The sequence below is a fragment of the Carassius auratus genome, chromosome 13, assembly GCF_003368295.1.
Source record: "Carassius auratus strain Wakin chromosome 13, ASM336829v1, whole genome shotgun sequence".
In the NCBI taxonomy this organism is placed as follows: Eukaryota; Metazoa; Chordata; class Actinopteri; order Cypriniformes; family Cyprinidae; genus Carassius; species Carassius auratus.
In genome coordinates this window covers 3005231-3028508 of record NC_039255.1, presented here as the reverse complement: position 1 = coordinate 3028508, position 23278 = coordinate 3005231, and the positions used below count along the sequence as shown (strand labels likewise).

Sequence of the window (23278 nt, the reverse complement as noted above, 5' to 3'; positions counted from 1 at the left end):
CAGACGACTTTTGGACTGCAGGAAGCGTTAATAATGGTTTATGGACTTGTATTTTGACCAGAAGTGAAGGTTTAAAGTTAAAAAGGCCTGATGATGGACTTGTTTCTTTCAAACACGCAGCTTTTGGTTTCACAAGTCATTAAATGATGGACTGTTTTTATCAGCCGTTCTGCAGATGTTCACTGATGGACTGGAGTCGTGTGGATCATTCTGATGTTTTTATCAACTGTTTCTGACGGCACCCCTTCACATCCATTGTTGAGCGAGTGATGTAATGCTACATTTCTCAAAGTTTAATGAACAAACAAACTCATCTACATCTTGGATGGCCTGATAGTGAGTAAATGTTCAGCAAGTATTAATTTTCTTGGTGAACTATTCTTTTAAATGTGTGATTGGGAGGCACTAAAACAAAGATTTACTGTAGCACATTTGCTTTTTAAAACACAAGGTCATGGGTTTGATTTCCAGGGAATGCAAGAACTAATTAAATGCATAATGTATATATATATGCAAGATGCTTTGAATAAAAACATCTGGCAAATGCATCGCTGTAAATGTAATTGTAAGTGAAGTGCAGTTAAACAACCACAGAATATTTCTAGAATTGCATGAACTCCAGATTTCATCACAGCGTCCAGCATGTACGGACTTCACACGCAGATAAACGTGAACTTTAAGGAAAGACTCGCAGTATAAACGGCCAGATTCTCATATACATCCGAGTCTCAAGTTTCAGGACGGACGTCGAGGAGCAGAGCTTGGTAACATTACAGACACTCGCTGATTAGTCTGAAAACCAAATATTTACCCGCTGTTTGCATTTTCAATCTGTGAGAGAGTCGTTTTAAGTGGAGACACATCTGAAATGTTTCTCTTTTTCCCTCATTAGTGTGATATATGGGAGGCATGTTTAAAGATTCATATAGAAATGATGGAGAAGCTTGAGGACGGCGGGGTTATGAGTGTAAAGACATAGATTTTCTGGGTTAGGCTAATATTAGAGCCGTATTTCACCAGCTCAGACTGGATTCTGCACAACCATAAAAAGACATCTATGAGCTCTTTAAAATAAGAGGGGATGTAAAAACAGGGTATTTGATGGGAAAGTCCCTTTTTTGTTTTTTTGTCTGAGGGAGGTTTGATTTCCCAGCACTGTGATGTTACACTGATGGAATCAGATGGTGCTTATTTACTTGAATATACTTTAATTTGAAGATCTTATGTAAAAATTTAGTTGTATTTGATTATATACACTACCATCAAAAGTTTAGGCGTGGTACTATTTTTTTTATGTTTTTGAAAGAAGCGTCTTCTGCTCATCCAGGCTTAATTTATTTGATCAAATATGCAGTATGAACTGTACAATTGTGAAATATTATTACAATTCAAAATAGCTGTATTTTATTTGAATATATTGTAAAATATAATTTATTTCTGTGATCAAATCTGAATTTTCAGCATCGTTGCTCCAGTCTTCTGAAATCATTCTAATATACTGATTTGCTGCTCAAGAAACATTTCTGATCATTATCGATGTTGAAAACAGTTGTGCTGCTTCGTTTTTGTGGAAACTGTAATGCATTTTAATTTTCAGGATTCTTTGATCAGTAGAAAGTTAAAAAAAAATGAACTGGAAATATTTAGTATCATTATAAATGCCTATACTGTCACTTTTGATCAATTTAATGCATCTTTGCTGAATAAATTGATTTCTAAAAAATCATAGTATGATCATAAATTTATATATTTACATTTTCATTTTAGATTTTTTTTACTTTATACTTTTTATCATTTTTTTTATTATTATTGCATTTATTATAATAGTTAAAATAAATTAATAATAATGTAATAATAGTTATAATAAAAAATAATAATTATAGTAGATATAGTATATATATATTATCAATCTTTATCTAGATATTATTAGATTAAATTATATTATACAAAAAATAGATTTTTAAAGTATTAATTAAAGTATTAATGGATTTTATCAATTAATATATATATATATATATATATATATATATATATATATATATATATATATATATATATATATATATATATATATATTAATTGATAAAATGCATTAATACTTAAATTTGAATATCTAATGCAATTTCTTTCAGTATCAGGAAATGTTGCATGCTCGATTTAGCCTTGTGTTGCCCATATAGCTCATTTTTCCATATGGTGTTTCACAAGCTATATAATGTCAATCAGTACTGGTCATTATTGCATTTTGCAGGCTCATTGGTATCTTACCTTTACATCCCACTCTCGTGTTTTCCATTATAACGGCGGTAGTGTGAGAGGATTGATCTTGGCGGGCCGCAGTGGAAAACATCACTCTATAAATCAGAGCAGCGGTGCGAACGCTGCCGTAATGCATGAGCTCTCTGATGAAAACTGGCCCTCAAAGTTTGCTTAACATGCTTTTTCTTGGCTAAAAACATTAACGTTAGGAATAACTCTTGGTTCATCGTGTGGGATCAAGTGTGTTTCTAAAACAACATTCTGAGTCTGTAAGAGCTTCCACTAAAATGCAATTGGGTTCATGTTTCTCGGCGCATTCACACGATTGTTCTCCACATGTCAGCGCAGGTCAGAGGTTCCAGGTTTAGATGTGGAAAATGGGAATGTTTTGTTCTGTGTGGGAGTCGAAGTAAATAGTAGAAGTACAACATAAAAGTGTGGAAAAATACTCAAATTCGTTGCAGTTCAGTAGTTTGCGTTTCTTTTCAACTGGTTCTCATTATGTTGCGTCTGTGAGTGATGTACTGTAGATGCATTGATGCTGACTGACTTTTCAAACACATGAGCCAATGCTGTTAGCTGCGGCTAATGTTTCAACAGCACGTCTGGATGCATTTGCATGTGCATTTTCCTTGATTTCTCCTCATTGATAAACACTTAAGAGTCATTTGAGTCCCAGAACTAAAGAGCATTTCACATCAGTCGCCTCAACACACCGCTGCATTCAACCTAATGCAAAGCATACTGCTGGGGAAATCCAACCCAGAAAAAAAGGACTTTAAATGAATTCAATATATTTTTTAAACATGACATTAAAGCAGTGTTATTTTAGCAACAAGATACTATTATAGTTTTTATTTTTATTTTTAATTTTTTATATTTTCTGATTTCATTTTAATGTAAAAATTGTAGTCATTTTGTTTTATTTTAGGAATTTTTATTAGTTTTTATAACTAAATTGTTTAAATTATTTAAGTTCAAGTTGTAATTACTTTACTTAAACTAGATGAAATTTAGTAATGTTGCCTTTGCAACTAACTGACATAAAGTTATATGTTATATATTTCAAGTAACAATTATTTTTTAATGGGTTTTATTTTTAGTTTTAGTGATGGTTAACTTATAACAATACGTGCAGTTCTTTAAAAAAAATAACTGCATGTAATTTTATATATATACATTTCCTCATTTTCACTTTTTCTCCCTTTTTTATTTTGCATTTTCGGAGATCAAAAACCTCATTCCCCACGGCAAAATATCTTATTTGTTTTTCATAGAAGAGAGTCATACAGAATCTGAACGACATGTGGTTGAGTAAATGATGATAGACTTTTCATTTATTCCTGATCTTTTTTCTTTAATGTATTCCAGCAGGATTTCTGGGTAAAAAAAATCCCTTTGGAGGATGCTTTGCATTGGCATTGGCGTTGCTCTTGCTCTTGCCGAGAGATCCTGCCAGAAAGCGTAGCGTAGCGTCTAGTGTTCTCTGGCCTGGTGAGGACACAGAGGTCAGAGATATCCAGAGGGCAATGGGGAAGTAGCTGATGAATGCAGCTCAATTTAAAACACATTTCAGCCGATGCAGAGATCACATTGTCTGATTTGTCTTCTGCATCTAATTGATACGAGCCTGTGGGCTGCTTATGCAAATAGAAGAGGAGAACGTTAACCCTTCACCTCAAGAGCTTCATGCAGACAATAGCTCCAGAGTTATATTGCAGAAGTTTTTTTCGTTTTGTAGAACAGACTGTTTTTATAACCCTCGGGCTCTTTTCTTTCAACCCCAAAACACACCTCAAACAGCTTCTCCATTTCTGTGTGTCTTCTAGTTCCCTTCTCGCACTCGTATCCACCTTATTTTTAGACGAAGAGTGGGAGTAACTTCCAGTGTCATTCACTTCGTGTTTTCTAAACCTGTACAGAACATGTAGATATACTTCTTGATCGCTTGTATCGCCACAAAAACAAATAATGTGCACTTGTATATGGTTCAGTTTTTAAAGTTCAGGTGCTGGTTGCATAAACTGCTCAGACTCCTTTTTTTGTTTTTTTCTGCAAAACTTGCATAACTTTTTAAAGTCAGTTAAATAAAAAGGTAGATAGTTCTTAAGACACAGTCTTAGGTTTTTTAACACATGCATTTAAAAGTAAAAAAAACAAGAAGAAATGTAGATTTGATGCATCGTAAATGGATTGCAGTCCATCCAAGATCAGGATGCGTTCGTTTGTTCATCAGGTTTGGAGATATTAAGCATTGCATCAGTGTCTTATCAGTGGATGCTCTGCAGTGGATGGGTGCCGTCAGAATGAGAGTCTAAACAGCTGATAAAAACATCACAATAATCCACACCACTCCAGTCCATCAGTTAATGACTTGTAAAAAGAAAAGCTGCGTGTTTGTAAGAAACAAACCCATTGTGAAGACATTTTTATCTAAAATATGAGTTCATCATAACTTCCAGTGAAAAAGTCTTCTTGTCTGAATCAGGAGAGAAATCTGCACAGATCAAGCACCGTTTACAAGCCAAAACAACTAGTTTCTGACTAGATTATGATGTGAGAGACAACAGGAGAAGGACTTTTTTTTCGCTGGAGGAAGTCTTACTATGGATTATGGACTGATATTTTAAATGGAAATGAAGGTTAAAGTTAAGTTAAAGCGCCTTAATGATGGATTTGTTTCTTTCTAACATGCAAACTGGAGTGATGTGGATTATTATGATATTTTATTGTGAATCATATGTGTTCACTTTATAAAAATAAAATAAATTATATATATAAGCATCTTCTAAATGTCTGTTGACGTCAGTTCTGCTCTCTGTCTCTCAGGGGATGTTCAGAGCTCTACCGCATCCCTATGGTGGAGTATAAGCTGGACAGTGAAGGAACGCCCTGCGAGTACAAGACGCCCTTCAAGAGGAACACCACGTGGCACCGTGTGCCCTCCAGCGGCCAGCCTCTTCCCGATCGCATGCCGTGCCAGCAGATCCTCCAGCACGCTCAGACCGCCATCCCACGCAGCACCTCTTTCGACAGGAAGCTCCCGGACGGACCCAGGTATCACTTCAGTTTGAGATGCATGCTTTCGGGTGTCTTTCCAAGAGTGTTTTTCTAAATGTAGCTGTGAATGAAGCAGATGCATTCAGATGTCTGGGTGTTAGCATGCACGAAAAATAATTTGTGAGCCTGGAACACAAAACCAGTCAAAAGAGTCAATTTCTCGCAATTGAGATGCCTTTAGAAAACATCTTAAAATTGTGTGCAGAATTGCTTCTTGAATATATATATATTTTATTTTAGGGATTCAAACTGAAAAATAAGTTTTTATTTATTTTTTTTATTTTTTGCATTGCACTGCATTCCTCAAACCTGATTAACATAAAGGGAAAATGTATTCAAAGATGTGTAAATTGCAAAAAAAAAAAGTTTTGCAAACAGTTTCAGCGTGCACCAATAATTTACTCGCTGGTGGAAAGTGTTGTGTTGTATCTGCTGACACAGATCATCATGAATCCAGCTTCCTGTATTTGGTATGCAGGTGATATCCCTTTCAAACAGTGTTTGTTATAATGTGGTCATTTGCTCTTACTTGGAAACCCTTCGCGGCGTTGATGACCTTTCCCGGCTCGTCTATGAGACCGCATGTGGAGAGAGCTGTGCCACGCTTCAGTAATGCCACACCACTGGACTCTCTTATTATACTAACTATCACGTTTTCATGCACGAAGTCATATAATGCATACCTTGAATGCAATGAAAACTAAGACTCTTTGGATAAAAGCATCTTGTAAATACATAAATGCATGGATGTAAGATATTTACAGCCGTTAAAGGACTTGTTGCATGTTCAGGATCAGATGCTTGTGTTTTATGACTGCTGCTTTTTATTGAGGTGATGTGTGATGTGTGGATAGCTTGCGGACAGTGAGGAATGCACTTATGTTCAGAATAACATATTACTATAATACTTAATATATTTGTCGTATGCATACTGTGCACATCTTCTGAATGAATGGAAATCCCAGATGCAAGTTTGCCCACACGTCAAATAAATACAGGAAATAGTTAACTGCAATAACATATTTAACAGAAAACAAGGTTTCAATAATGTTAAAACTGTTTTTGAAGTCAAGCTAAAGTTATTAAAAAGATTATATTGTTAATTTTTATGATTTAATATTTTTAATTTAATTTTGTATTAATGTATTGGTCCAATTAATAATTCAATAAATTAATATAGATCAAATGTATTAATAAAAGGATATTGACCGTTATTATTAAATATTATTCATTATTTATTTAGTATTCATGTAATTTATATATTCTATTTTTATTTAATAATAATGTATTGGTACAAATTAATAATTCAATTAATATAAATCAGTCAATTAATCAGTTAATAAAGTCATATTGATATTTTTTTATCATATTAGTCAGTATTAGTTTTTTTTAATGAATAAATGATTGTTATTATCCAAATATTTTGAGTATTTATTTATTATTACCTGTTTATTTTAATTTTATTTTTTTTATTATTAATCTACTGACCTAATTAATTAATTTAAAAAAATTATCATTCAATGGATATAAATAAATTTATAAAATAAGATAGGATAATTATGATTAAATATTATTCCGTATCTAAATTGGTATCTAAATTAAATAAATCAACCAATAACATTAAATAATAATATGAAAAATTGTAGTTTTAATCATAGTCATTATTTGTATTTCCATTCATTTTATTTAATTATTTGTTTATTTATTTATTTATTATTATATTGCTTGTTTCTTTGTAAAGCAGCTTGAGGAGCTGCATTTAAAAATACAATATTGAAAAATATATGTATTATTATTACTATTGATGGTTGCAATAATTATGAGACTGTGTGTTGCATAATTGCCCATGGCTCTTTGCACAAATGTGCTTTATTTTATTTCATGATTTCTTTTTTTCTCAGCATTGATAAGAATGTCATGGTAGACAAAGTAATGGTTAAGTAACTCCCCTGCTCACCTGATGCTGCTCTCTTGACTCTCTCTGATCCACGGTTCGTACGTAAAGTTGAAATCTGAACTCCGCTGTTGTCACACTCCTCTGGATCTGATTGGAAACCCTTTTGCTCTGTCTGTTTCTTTCGCTGCAGGAGCGTTCAGGATGTTGAGAAGCCTCTGATCTCGTCCTGCAGTAAAGGAGACGCGTCCCAACATTACCGCAGCTCACCCAGTAACCAGTCGTCCTCCAGCGACCCGGGACCCTGCGCAAGCGCCAGCTGGAACCAGCAGCCGGGATACGACGGGTAACACACACTCACAGAGAATTATTCCATAACATTTAAATATATGTGTGTGTGTGTGTATGTGTGTGTGTGTGTGTTATTGGAGAGAGAGAGAGAGAGAGATATGTGATCCTGGACCACAAAACCAAACCATAAGTGGATTATACATCATCTGAAAATTGAATAAATAAGCTTTCCATTGATGTCTGGTTTGTTAGGAGGACAATATTTGGTGGAGATACAACTATTTGAAAATCTGGAATCAGAGGGGGCAAAAAAATCTAAATATTAAGAAAATATGCTCTAAAGTTGTCCAAATGAATTCTTAGAAAAGCATATCACTAATCAAAAATTAAGTTTTGATATATTTAAGGTAAGAAATTTAAGAAAAATCAATCATTTTGACCCATTAAATGTTTTTTTTTTTGGCGATTACTACAAATGGATCACAAATAATTAATAATATTATATTGATAATTTTTATTATAAAATATTTTTTTTAGTATTTAGTAATTTGTCAAGTTTATTTATCATAGTGTAATTTAGTATTAATTTAGATGAATTCACTGAAAAGCTCAATTAATATAAATCAGTAAATTCGTCAAATTATATTGATCATTTTTATCAAATATTATTTGTTTTTTTAGTTTATTTTAGTTTAATGTAGCATTCATGTATTGGTACAATTCATATAAATTAATAAATCAAACAAAAACATTTATAGCATTATATTGATTCTTTTGATCTTTTTTGTTGTTGTTTTAATTCAGTTTATTATCATTTAATTTAGAATTAATATATTGGTCCAATTAATAATTAATAATTAAATATATATAAAATTCAAATTTAGTATTAATTTAGTATAGAATTGGTTTATTTAATATATAGTTTAATTTGGTATTATAGTAAAAATAATAAAAACAAATATTTATATTTAATCTTATAATAAACTTGGGTTTATCGTATTGTCCATCTGACATAGATTAATTTGGGTTTTTAGAAATTAATTCATAAGAATCCTGATTAATGTCCAGACAAACTAACTGGTAATTTAGTCATTTAGTAAAACTGATTAGTACTCAATTTAAAGTCATAAACATTGATTTTACACGTTTCGTCCAGTATTGACAAAAACCTCCTTCTTCATGCATTTTATTACCAGACTTTGTTGAATTTTGATTCATCTCCAATGTTTCTTAATTCTCATAATCAATCCAATCAAGACTGACGGTAAAAAAATGTCTGATTGGAGTCATTGTGTCTGAACAATCACTGGTCTCGTCCCCAGGAGTCAGTCTCCTGTGCTCCACGAGCGCTCGGCTGAAGCCCAGGGCATGCTGGGAGACGGCGAGAGAGAGCCGACTCTGGAGAGGACACGCTCTGCAGGTGCCATTCACACATTCACACTGATCTTTCCCACCGGTGAAGGTCAGGTAGACATTAGTTACTGGACTGAAAATATACTTCAAACTGCAGATCTTCTCATGCAGCCCTAGTTTGATTTTTATAATACAGTATTATATTAGGACACTACCAGTCAAAAGTAGATTTTTTATGTTTTTTAAAGGATTCTCTTCTGCTCACCAATCCTGCATTTATTTTATTCAAAATTCAAATATTTTTATTATATAAAATACTGCTTTCTATGTGAATATTTGTTAAAATATAATTTATTCCTGTGATCAAAGTTGTATTTTCAGCATCATAACTCCAGTCTTCAGAAATCATTCAAATATTCTGAGTCGCCACTTAAAAACCATGTATTGTTATTATTGTTTAGAGTATATTTTAATCAGGATTCTTTGATTTAAAAAAAAGAAAGATCCAAAGATCAATATTTATTTGAAATATAATTTTTTTTGGTTGGAGCTTGGAGTCGGTATAAAATTTTTTTTTTAGGGGGGATGATAGAAATTAATATGCTTTTAATTGATCATAAGTGATGATAGACATTTATAGTGTTACAAAAGATTTATTTCAGATAAATGCTGTTCTTTTGAACTTTCTGTTCATCAGAGAATCCTGAAAAAATTATACTTGTTTGCTGTTTTGAACATAATAATAATAAATATTTCTTGAGCAGCAAATCAGCATATTGGAATGATTTCTGAAGAATCATTATGTAAATATGCTGGAAATTCAGCTTTGAAAAATATGAAATAGAGACAGTCAGTCTGTTTTCTTCACAGAGGCGAAGTGGCACGTCCCTTCCACCAAGATCCTCAACTCTTTGAAGGAAAGAGGCAAGGATTCGCCAAACAAGTTGACACGGGTAAGACTATTCCCACTTAACACTCATGTAGAGTAGAAGTCATGCCAAGAGCCATACATCAGCCCAAGCATTAAACACCATTAAACTTGGTATAAACCCTCCGCCGTGTTTGCTAATAGGTTTATAAAAATATTGCACTCATAATCACTTATTATAATGAACTATACCTTTAAGCAAAACAATAAAATAAAATAAAAATATATTTTAAAAAAAACTAATGTTTTTGTATCTACTAGTTGCCAACAGTTTAAATTTCTCATTTAGTTTAACTAATAAAAATTACAAAGAAAGATATTTTACATGAAAATACAACAATAAAAACTAAATATGGAAGTATTAAAATAATTAGAAAGCATTATAATCATTATATTCTATATAAAAAAAAATGGCAATAAGATTTTATATCCAGGCTTTCCAAGGCTGAGGGAAGAAAAAATAAATAAACATTTGTTATTCACCTATTTTTATTTATTTATTTAGATTTTTATCTGCTTTAGCTTATTTGAATGCTTGTTTTGTATTATATAAATCATTAGTTGAGGACCACTGGCATAAAATCAGTATGAATTAATAAAGCCACAAATCTAACCCTTAAAATCATATTGTCTGATGGTAATTTTGAATCAAGGATGTAGGAACATCTCATGTTTGGGAAAATCATGCTTGTCCTACACACAGCCGTATAGAAGCTTATGAGGTCTGGTTCATTTAAAGGACAGAAGAGCGCTGACAAAATGTGCTTTATTTATATTTCAGTTGGTTAGTGGCTAGCCATCAGGAGGCATTTGTTTATACATGCAACTTTATGTTTATAAATACTGGAGGAATTCATAACATGGGAATTCCCTTCATGTTTTATGTGGTGAGCCAGATTTACACTTCACATATGAACCATATAATCATGTGGCATAAGTGAAAGCATAAGCTTGGGAAACTTCTCCAGCTCGACTTTATGGTTCATACAGTGTACGCTGAAAGCCTTGATGTGACAAACCCTCAGACGGAGGCACACGAGGCCCGTAGAGCTGCTGTCAGTGTGCATGTGCATCAGTGTGATGAATGAATGCTGATAAGGTCAGTCTGCCCTTGGTGCTGTTATCAGGGACACACTCGCGTTCGTCTGTCTCTCTCTCACCTTGGATGTGAGTTATATCCAATATCTCACACTGCCTGTTCCTATAATAGCATCTGACCACCGGCATCCAGCTGAAAGTAAATTATGATCGTTTGGTGCAAGACAGTGGGGTCTAGAAACAACAGGCTCCTGTAATACAGATATAGGGCCCTATAATACACCCAGTGCAATGCTACGCAAGGAACAGCTCAGGTAATAAGCAAATGCATTGGGGCTCATTTTTGCGCCCATGGGCATGCTGGTCTAAAAAAGAGGTGCGTTCAGGCGCATATGTCCAGCAAAAGTGGATTTGGACATGTCCTGAGTGCACCTGCGCCATGCGCTTTACACTTTGCGTTTAGATCGTTAAACTAGGGCCCATAATGTATAAACTGTCGTTCAAAACCTAGAACACTGCCTTGTTGAAATGATCTTCATACTGTAAGTGACTGGATTATAATCTTCATATGCAGCATCTCCGCTATTGAGTCTGGTTTTAGTTAATATTGTGATTCTCTATAAGCATAAAAAATGACCTAGTGCGTATAGGGGTGTGTATATATATATATATATATATATATATATATATATATATATATACACCCCTTGAGGAATATAACATTTCCAATCATTCTAATATGCTAATTCGCCACTTAAAAAACATGTATTGTTATTATTATTTAGAGTATATTTTAATCAGGATTCTTTGATAAAAAAAGAAAGATCCAAAGATCAATATTTATCTTATACATTTTTTGTAACATTATACACTGAGCTTGGAGTCGGTATAAATTTTTTTTTATGTTTTGTGATAGTTGTTTATGAGTCTCTTGTTGGTCCTGAGCGGCTCAACTTCCTGCTGTTCTTCAGAAAAATCCCCCAGCTCCTGCACTTCTTTGTTTTTCAGCATCTTTTTTCGGCAGTGACTGTATGATTTTGAGATCCATCTTTCCTCTCTGAGGACATTTTAAGGACTCATACATAACAATTACAAAAGGTCAAAGCATTTACTGAGGCTCAAGAAGGAAACACAACGCATTAAGAGCTTGAGGTGTAAACAGGATAACGAAGTACATGAACAGGATAATGAGGTGTCGCTGTTAGACAGTTTCACTTTACAAAGACAAGTATTTTTAATGCTTTTTATGTCATGTTTTGTAATATTTGTAATGTTTTATTTTTGGCCTCTCCTTTTATTGTGCCCATATACGTGCAGAGCACACATAGGCTACTGTATGAAATACTGTTTTAATGATTATAGACCATTACAAATATTATATATCGCCTACGCAATGCATATGCACTCGCATTAGCATACAGGTGACAGTTGACCAATGACCATGCAGAGCATCAGGGAGAAGTTTGACTGTGGGAAGTTTTGATTTGATTACCACGACAAACAACAAGCCATTTGGTCATGTGCAGTGCTTGCCATCTCCTCCTTAGATGCGCCTTTAAGAAATGCATCTATACTGATTATGATTATAATAAAATAGTTTTTTATATATGTTGTATTTTAAGTACTAATTCAAAGCTTTCTATAGATATATTTATCATGTCTGTGAGGCATGTATTCACTGAGTTTTGGTTCATTTTTGTGAAGCGCTCCTATTCAATACCAGATTGCATAAAGCGCATCATGTTTGTATTCTTTATTTTATAAAAGCACAATGATTTGTTGATATTGTGAGTGAACAAAAATAAAAGTAGACCCTTTACGGTTACGAATGATGAATTATTCTTACCTTATGAGCAAAAATGATGGTGCATCGACAGAATTCTGATAAGCTGTCAAAAATTATTATCTGTAAAAAGAAATTTACAGATAATGTCTTCATTCCAGTTCATTTAAGACCACATCAAGTGTCATATCAAATCAGTTTTACACCATTTTACTAAAACTCATTCCAAAGCTTATTCCTCTGGCGTGTTCTCTAATGCTTTTCTCAGTTGCTATGAAGACTTTAAGATCCTGAGGATTTATAATCTACAGAAAATGATTTGTGTGTCTGTAATGAAGCGCTATAGGTGGTTTGTATCTGTGCAGGTTTTTAACAAACATGGAAAACCATGAAAGATTAAAGGACCTTTCATTATCCACGTTAAGTGGAATGAGTTTTACAGCTGCATTAATGAGTTTGTTGGATCCTTTAATGGCAGTCTGTATGAAAGCAGGTTTAAAGTCAGGATCAGTCTCATAATTATTGTGTGTTTGCCTTCTACCATCTGTATCAATAACTTACAAACCTTTTCATCTCTAATGTCGGTTGCATTGTGTAAAAAGCTGTTGTCCATCTCTGCTGAGATGTACTCGGCTCTGCTCTCTTGATTTATTACGCCTATTGTCTGCGCACTAATTAATGAATACAGCACATATTTGCATACATTATCAGTCACAGAATTATTCATTCGCTCACAGTAATTATTTTTGCTGGTCTTTGCAGTGTGCTGTTGTACATTTAAATTGGCCTGATATTAGTTTGGACTAAAGAAGGTGTCACATGACAGAATATGACAGCAGATACGGCCAGTTTTACATCTGCTAATTGGAATTATAGATCATAAAATATGTAATCATACACAAAATGTCATGTAGATATATGTATATGTGTGTGTGTGTGTGCGTTTGCATGCGTGTGTGTGCGTGAGTGTGTGTGTGTGTGTGTGTGCATCATCAGTCTGTCTGGAATAACATGAAGATTGTCCTATGTGTATATAAATGTTAATATATGTGGTTCTTGCCCATGTAAATAATGTGTATTCTGGTTGGTTTTTAGATAGTTGCTATAAAAGATAGCAAACATGCTGTAGTAAATGTCTTGCCAAAAAATATAATTCCCCATTATATGTTCTGTTTGTATCTGTTGTCCTCCAGCAGGGCGGCGATAAGAGCTCCAGCCACTCCAGCAGTAACACTCTGTCCAGCAACGCCTCCAGCAGTAACAGTGATGAGAAGCACTTCGGCTCCGGGGACCTGATGGATCCAGAGATGCTGGGTCTCACCTACATCAAAGGAGCCTCCACAGACAGCGGCATTGACACGGCGCCCTGTAGCATGACCCCGGGGGTCGCCAGTGCGTCTGTGGCCCGCGTCATGCTCCAGGGCCGCGGGGCGTCTGATCCGGGACACCCTTGGACACCAGAGCTGACAGAAGAAGGGTCCACGGAGGAGGACCACGGCAGGTTGTACCTTCCCCAGAGCTACGGCGCGGCTCTGGCCACCGGACACACGCCAGCGGATGGGAGTATGGGAGACCTGAGCGAGATCTCATCTCATTCCAGGTGAGCGAAAGAGAGAGGACTGATGTTTATGAGAATATGAGTAGGTCAGATATGTAGCTTGATTCTGAATCGATCAAGCGTTTCCTGGTTGATTATGTTGGGATTATGTTTTTGCCAACATTATTGATTTGTCTACTGGCTAGATTTCCACTGTGGAATGCTAACAACAGTCTGCAATCAGTTATTGTTTATAAATAGGTGCATATACTTCAGTTACACAAAAACAAACACACAATTAATAGAGTGCTTTGTCTGTCTAGACATTTTTCATATCCAGCTGGGTGTATTCACTTGGAGAGAGAGGAATGCTGCAGGGGTTTTACATCTAAATAGCTAACACTGACATGCTGTGCTCATTTTGAAAGCTTGACAAATTCAGAAAGTTCGGGGGTCATACAGATCATTTTTCAAAGAAGTATCTTCTGCTTTCCAAGGCTGCATTTATTTAGTCAAAAGTACAGTAAAAACATTAATATTGTGCAATATTATTACAGTTCCAAAGAACTGTTTTCTATTAGGGATATATTGTAAAATGTAATTTATTTCTGTGATGCGCAGCTGTATTTTCAGCATCATTCCTCCAGTCTTCAGTGTCACATGATCTTCAGAAATCATTCTAATATACTGATTTGCTGATAAAGAAAAATTGTGATTATTATCAATGTTGAAAACAATTGTGTTGCTACAGGTTTTTTTGGAAAACGTCAGGATTGCTTGATGGATAGAAAGTTCAAAAGAAAAGCATTTATTTGAAATATAAATCTTTTGTTATATTAAATGTCATTTTCGAATGTAATGCATCCTTGATGAATAAAATAATTTATTTCTTTGACAAAAAAAAAAAAAATCACTTGGGTGGCACTCCTGAAAAATTATTTCCAGTGATTCCAGGCCAATTGAGCTTATTTCCAATTGCAATCTCTTTTTTGCATCATGGAAAAGAAAGTTATATTGTCTTAATTTGCATTGAATATATATTATTTGCATTGCACAGAGTGATCATATGAGTTGTGCAATTGAGATAGCATGGCATAACAGAAAATGTTTTAAAGGGAAGAAATAGCTGGCTTTGTGTATAGCACTTAAATGTAGAAATATAGGGTTATTTTCCTTCTATAGAGTGTAACGGTGCTTTGTTTTTGCACTGCGGAGCAATTCAGGAAAATTGTCAAATTACCTTCTGTTATGTTCAGAATGTTCTCATGTTCTTTGGAACCAACTGTCTTCAAATGCATGGATATGTGAAGTTTCAAAAGAACACAACTTTAAGAAGCAAAATTAGAGCTTCTCATGTCGACTAAACCCTTGTGAGCATAGACCGTTACATAAAAGGCAGAAAAATGGCAAGAAGTCTCTTAGAGGTGGACCGGAGAGAATAGCAGCTGTCATGATGTTGTAGAAAGGTCAGGGTCCTGCTCATAGGCATGCTGTCAGTTCTAATGTGTGTGTTCTTGAGTTCATGTTTGTCTTGTGGATGTATTTCAAAAGATGCCCGAACAGAGTGCTGTAGATGCAGAATTCACCCGCTGTCTCCTAAACGGAAGGCCAAGAGGTCATTCCTAGAAACAGTCTGCATTGTATTGCTATTGATCTTATCACTTTAAAGGTGTTTTCTGACCTGTAATGTATGGTTGACTGCGTGCCGAATCTTCTGACCCTGCCAAAAACTGTAACAAATGGTTTCTAGAATAGTGCGACAACCTCCTCTACTGCCAATGTAAACAATGAACTGTGCTGGCGGGTATCCTCCCAAAAAGGGCGGAAAGGGGAGGAGACTTGGTCTCTGGGGGCGGGGCGCTGTGTCGTGACGACATCTCCTCATACACAATAGGAATCTTTTAGGATTTTCGAAATTTGTCTCAGACGACCAAATCGTGGCCAAAATCGCACAGTGTTAGCCGGGCTTAAAGGTGCAATATGTAATTTTTCTGCTTTAAAAATACCAGAAATCACTATATCTATGTTATATATATTTTTTAGTTGTATACTTACATTATCCCGACAGTTTCCACGAACTTTCAAATCCGGAGAAAATTATAGTTTAATTTGAAGACACGGCACGTTTCTTTATTTCCGTTTTGTCGCCCGTCTATGGCGTCATTTAAACTTTGACCCCTCTAGTTTATCTAACTCCCTGCGGAACCGCCAAATACAAAGGTGAACAGAAACAAAGACGAGACGAAGAAGAAAAAGTAGTAGCCAGCCTTGATCGAGACTATTATATTTTATATTTATATTGTTTATATTCGTATTTAAACCTCAATCAATAACTTAGTTATGGATCATGATTATGCTTTGCCTGCACGTTCTGTGAAGCGCAAACGTACGGATGAAATAAAATGACCCGAGATGGTTTTGGGACAAGAGAAGCAACAAGACACGGGTAAATATTAGAGTTGCATTTCCAAGATAGAGAGAGCTTCGTGACAAGCTGAAACTACAGAGAGATGCCGAACTCGCTTGCTTTCTGATAAACAGGTATGCATCCATTCAGCTAACTGTATCTATCCGTATATTTTGTGAAACGATGATGTCTTGTGTAAAACGCAGACGGACTAGCTCTCATGTAAATCTACATTTGTTCTAAATCTAGCTGGATAAAGTAGCTTCAAATGCAGTTCACTATCTTGTTCGATATCATAGTATAAACGCAATTATAATTATTAACAAAAGGTAACCATGTTTTTTAACATATTTTACTACTAGCTAGATGGAATATTGATTTGATAGGGGTCTCATAATTCATATATCTCTCCGTTCGAAAAAACGTGATTGTCAAAACAAAATACTAAGTTAGAATGAGTGAGGAATGTGAACATTATCCAATGAACAACAACTCCCATGAGCCTTACGCTCTTTCCCGACGTCATCAAAGTACGTCTTATGTTATTATTTTGATTGAGTGACCCCTGGTGGCCACAAATCCCATACTGTACGTTTAAGGAGAGAAACGAATGCACCATCTTAGCCAGATGTGAAAACTCACTAAATATGTCACTGGGCACCATTTGCATAGTTATTTCTCTTCTTTGTCTAACCACTGGTGCTTAAATTAAACAGCACAGGAAATAATTTCATGTTGTTTTGATGGCCAGTGGCTCCCACCGCTCCGGCAGCCCCTTACCCCACAACTTCAAGAAGACGTCCTCTCTAGAACCTTCCAGAGCCCAGGGTGACCCCCACAGTAGCCAGATGCCAGGGCCCAGCACTAATACATACACACAAAGCTTGTGTATGTGGTCTGATGAGAACCCCATCCCGGACGAGCCCCCCATTTTTCATACTCAGAAAGGTTAAAGCAGTTATACGAGTGTGTGGAATTTGATTAATCTGCTGGTATGATTGGTTTATTTGGGAGTTAATTGTTTAGGCCACTAAAATCAACATTTAGACACTTCATATAAGAGTTATTTGTGGTTTAATTTAATTGACCATTGGCCATAGACTTTGAAATCTCTTAAAGCACTCAAGTAAAGCTATGTCTAAAAGAGTTGTATTGTAATTTCCTCATGTGAACAATTATGTTGGGCCTTCGATTTGAGTACTTTTAATCTTACCCTCCAAGCTTGTGCCAGCGTGACTCATTAAGTGTCTGGTTTAAAAGGCCAGGAGAGACCAATCTATTCCGAGGCTGAATTTGGCCGGCAGCGAAGGTCTCTCACTTCTTTATCCAATTAATTTCTCCACTGCACAATCATCAAGCAATTCCAGTTTTCAAGGACGAAAACCCTTTTGCAATAGGTTACAGATCAAAGTGAAGCTTTCCTCTATCGATCCGAGAACTGCCACTAGATTAACAAGGCTTGATTGAAGTGAGGTCTGTGCTAAATGAGCTCTGTAAGCGTGGAGACGTCATATACCGTAGTTGACATGTGTCTCTTCTCATTATTGATCTGTACGCTGATGTCTGATCACTGTAAACTATATACACCACACAGAAGATCGTTGGTTCCTACTGGACTCCAAACAAATCCTGGATGGAAAGTGATTGAGCCTCAAGAGATTTTTTTTGGTCTTTTTTGTTTTTTGTATTCTTTTAGATAATGGCTTTAGTTGGGAAAAAACATTGATCTATCTATCTATCGTTCTATCGTTCTTTCATTCTATCATTCTGATCATGCACTGTCCTTTCTCTGTCTATCTATTGTTCTATCAGCTTATCTATTTTTTTGTGTTCTGTATTCTTCTGTAGTCACTTAATAAAATTCCAATTTAGTTACAAATTGCAATGTCAGTTTATTTTAATGATACTTCCTCAAATTCAAATTCAAACTACCCATTTTGTTCGTTCCCTCAGTTCAGTAAATGCTTTTGATCTTAAATGCAACAAACCCAGTATTGGTTTGTCTTTAATTATTATAATTAGACTTACTTTACAACAGAAGAAATGCATGTTATGTCCAAATTTAGATAGCGTGTGTGTACTTGTGCTCTGAATGAAACTCTCTCAGGTCCGTCTCTCCGCTGATGTCTTTTATTCAGTTTAGGTTTCCACTAAAGCTCTTCTTAGATTGATGGTGCGGCAGAGCTGCTTTTCTCCAGCTGTTATGAAAGAAGCTGTGTAATGCAGTTAGCACCTCCTTTCCTTGTTTATTCCACCTCAGCCTTTATTTCACGTTACATAACCCAGCCTCTAGACACATCTTCCAATATCGCACACATTTATTGTGCCTGCTAATGAAGCTTTTTTCCTCTTTGCAGTGCGGCTTGACACTATAAAGCGCTCTCCATGTGAAAGCATCTGCTAACTTTGTTTTCTGTTTCTTCTACTACTTTCCTCGGCTTCTTTTGCTCAGTGGAGCCGAGAGCTTGTTGTCTTTCCTTCTGAAGGCTCTAGCCGAGCGGTCCAGGTACATGCTCACACCCCCACTGTGTATGTTTGTGCTCACGCCCCTTCGACCCTTGACCTTTCTCTTCTCCTCGTTGAGTGTAAATGTCTCCCTGCTGTGCTGCAGTGACCCTCTTCCCCTCGCTCACCTCGACACTTTCTGTCAGACTCAGACATAGCCTGTAGTGCTCGTATCACCCGTTGCTCATAGACACACACACCAGTAAAGGCCAACGGGTCGCCAAGTGTGTTAAAACCGCTGCGCTAGTGCCAGACAGCTGTGATGACATTGTCCAGCGCCTGCGGGCTTTGAGTCAGTTTTAATACATCCTTTTCACTATTGCATTTGTTTGGATTTATGCTGCATTGCTCACTTGTTATTTTTATCTGAGACGAAATATGTAAAGACGGCGCACATCCTAATGTGATCCTTCCACAATATTAATGAACTCATCTCCAGTATTTACACACTCACTGAGGATCTTTAACTCTGCCGCAGCTTGTGTATTTTATGGCTTGTCTAGTATTATTATTTACATTAAGAAATGAAGCTTTTCATGGAAATGTCTGTGATTGTTTCCCCTGTGGACGTCTGTCAGCCCGATACCGAGCCTGATTCTGGGTCTGTAATAGTGTTCAATACAGCTGGTTTAACCATAATATATGCTAGTTCATTTCAGCTTTTGTTTTGGATTTACTAATAACCTTGAGTGACTTTAGTTAATCAGATCATTTAATCTGATATAATACAAGATAATTTCAATAAATAAATTATAATAAAAAAAATAAAAATAATATATATGTATGCAAACAATAAAAGTTATGCAAAAAACATATATAATATAAGTAAGGAATAATGCACTGCTAAATATTTTCATGCAATCTGCTTTGCATCGAGTGGTTCTTTGCATCCCCATCATGAATTAAAACTGCCATGCATTATTCCTTACTTATATTATTATATATATGTTATTTGTATTTTTATTATTGTTATTTTTATTATTATTGCATTATTTTTATATTTATTATTATTGTGTGTGTGTGTGTGTGTGTGTGTGTGTATATATACTCACACACATAAATATACATAAAAAATGTAAATATATTTATTTTATTATCATTATTTACAGGTTTTGTTTTAATTATTTAATTTACTATTGAAAAAAAAATGTTCTAATTTTTCTTTAGATTAATGTCTCAGATGCTGTTCTTGTTATTTGGTATAACAACACTGTTTTATAATTATCAGTGTGATTTATTTGTATTTGCTTTTTATTTGTAATTGTAACTTTATTTAAAGTTTATATATTTTTTAAAGCTACTTGCAGTAATTCACCACATGCTCCATGACAAGGCATGATTTAACTTTTTTTGCAAATTGCTAGGGATTGCTAGATCAATGTCATGCTCCAGATACTGTTGACAGAGTGGAACTCTATTTAAAATGGGATTTCTTTTGTAATTCAGGTTTAGTTTTAGCCTTGGTGTGTACACTGCCAGTGACTCACACACTGTGTGACACACACACACACACACACACACACTGCGAGACATCGCCCCGTCCCCATCTCTCTCCTTCCTCGTCTTCACCCGATGAAAGGAAGTGTAACTGTGCGTTCACACCGCCGGCGTCTAGAGCGTCAAAAATCGCTCCTGCCGCTCTGCTCACGACGCTGCAGAAAGATTCGTGAGCGCTCAGACGCTCTGACGTAGATCGAATGCTTATTTTGAATTTAAAGCGGCCGCAAAGCAAACAGCTTGTTGATCTCGTGCAGACTATCCACAAGGAGGGTAAAGTTATAAGTTAACCTCATTAAATATTGTTGTGGACTAAATATTAAGATCCTTTACTTAAAATGAACAATCTCAGACACCTTGGTCCACGTATCACTTTTAATCTATTTTTTATGTCCCTGTACGTAAACAGGGACACATCATAGATTATTGCAAACGCGAAACAGCAATAATCAACCTGTCCTCCATTGTGATTGGGAACTAATGGTCGGAGCTGCGTTCTCTGGAATCCTCTCAAGCGGTGGACTTCTACGTTCCGATTGGTTGCTGCCCAACCGCGTCATAGATCATTACCATAAAGTTGCCCTGATTTCAACTCTCCTCGACGCTCTCAACGGCCAAGTCGCGCCGCGCCGCTCCTCGCCGCTGCTCGACGCCGGCTCACATTGAAAATGAATGACTTCCGGCCACTTTGACGCTCTCGACGCTGGCGGTGTGAACGCACAGTGAGAAACATTAGCATTAGCTGGTAGTTTAGTGTTGGGTGTGATGCTGTGATTATCATGACCTGCAGCATCTACAGCTCTTCTGTCCTGCTTCACACATACCCCTCCGTCCTCAGTATTTGACCACAAGCATGAGTGACCCTGCTCTTCCCTCGCTCCTGAACTTCACAGCATCTCCAGCCTGTGTTTATAATCCGTGTCCGGCTCTGTGTGTCCCCGCAGACAGCTGTACGCCACGGAGACGTCCTGTCGGCTGCAGGACAGAGGACGAGACAAACTGAAGGACGGAGGTCAGCAGCCCAACGTGTCTAAAGAAGAATACATGAAGATGATGCTGGCTGAAAGTCCTCCTGGAGAGAGCGACCACAGGAAGGTTTGTGCACGCTCATGCAGAATAGGATAAACGAGGATAAACGGGAGGAAGAAATAGTTATAATTGTTCATTTTTAGAATATTTCTAATGACGTATGCAGTTAAGATAATAATCAATTTACAGGAATATAAAATTAATTTTTCACACTGCATCACTAACTTACATCTACCAAAAACCCATTAAATGAGCAACCCAAGAAACAAGGATATCCAAACAGGAAGTTCTATAAGATCTAAGTCCTTTGCAGTGACCCCACACACAAGCCATATAAAGCCTGCTCTCGTTTATTTTTATGTGAGCTGCTTCTCAAATCCTGTTTGAGGCGAGAGGACCAGACCGGATCTAGTATGAAGTTGCATGTGTGCAGGAAGCCAGAGAGCGAGCGAGAACTCGCTGAGGCTGGTTCATGGTTGAGCGATGGGATTTGTGTGGGATTCTGTTCTAAAGGAAGTAAAAACAGAGAGTCTGAAGGCGTTTAGCTCTGCCGAATCCTGTGTGCCATGACGTCTGCTTTCCCTGCAGTGATGGCAATTCAGCAAATTGACGTTTTTGATCAAGTTTCAAATAGTGGAAGATGTATTGTGTGCTATAAATACGATGAACAGGATCAGGCAGCTCTGTCTGGGAATGAACCAACTTCCTCTAGCTCACGCTCTGAATGGAAAACATATACAATGTGTCTAAATAGCTTTGGCAAGATTTAGCTCATGGGTATGTGTTTAACTTTATCCTTTAACTTTAACTTTAGCCATTTGAGAGGTATTTTTTATATATAAGATTATAAGTCTGTTCCAAAACCTACTGAGCTCCCTATCTAGGTGCCATTTTAAGGCAGTGTGTAATTAAGATTTTTTAATGTTTGTTTTAAAAGAAGTCTCCTATGCTCACCAAGGGTGTTTTTATTTGTTAAAGCATACAGTAAAAACGGTAATAATGTGAAATATTATTACTAGTTAAAATAGCTTTTTTAATTATAATATATTTTAAAATGTAATTTATTCATGCGAGTCAAAGCTGAATTTTCAGCATCATTACTCCAGGATTCCTTCAGAAATCATTCTAGTATGCTGATTCGCTGCTCAAAAACCATTTCTGATTATTATCAATGTTGAAAACTGTCGTGCCGCTTCCTATTTTTATGTAAACCGCGATTGATTTTAGTTTTTCAGGATTCTTTGATGTATAGAAAGTTCAAAAGAACAGCATTTATTTGAAATATAAATATTTTGTAACATTAGAATTTTTTTTCCTGTTGCTTTTAATCAATTTAATGCATCTTTGCTGAACTAACATTTACACAAACATTTTGAATAGTAGTGTATTTTCTGGTACAAAAATAATTGAATTTAAATATACAATCTTGTTTTGCCAGCCTTTTGTGTGTTTTATGTATTTTAATGTTTTTAGGGTTTAGTAACATGCTAAGGCCATTGATATCAGTTGTAAGTGAGTGATTTGTGTGAAGTTTTTATTGTATTGTGCATGGACTTGTTGAATGTGTAAAGCCTTCAGCTCATTAATTTATGATGCTCCATTTCAGCTATTATGCTGCCTACATAGATAGTAGATATTAAGGATGCTTGATAGGTTTTAGAACACAGCCAATGTTTGACTTCAATACTTTTAACTTA

At 35.7% G+C, this 23278-nt stretch overlaps 1 protein-coding gene across 3 annotated transcripts in view; it reads left to right on the top strand.

Moving 5' to 3' along the window:
• Positions 1-23278, top strand: part of LOC113112354 (signal-induced proliferation-associated 1-like protein 2) — a 107595-nt gene that overhangs the window by 72234 nt on the left and 12083 nt on the right. For 2 of the 3 annotated variants that reach the window (XM_026277822.1, XM_026277823.1), the window contains exons 10-15: positions 5089-5316; positions 7407-7559; positions 8827-8924; positions 9728-9810; positions 13800-14206; positions 21497-21647. In XM_026277822.1, coding sequence (XP_026133607.1) covers positions 5089-5316; positions 7407-7559; positions 8827-8924; positions 9728-9810; positions 13800-14206; positions 21497-21647 — 1120 coding nt within the window. The remainder of the gene's footprint in view (positions 1-5088; positions 5317-7406; positions 7560-8826; positions 8925-9727; positions 9811-13799; positions 14207-21496; positions 21648-23278) is intronic. The other variant, XM_026277824.1, reaches the window with a different exon arrangement.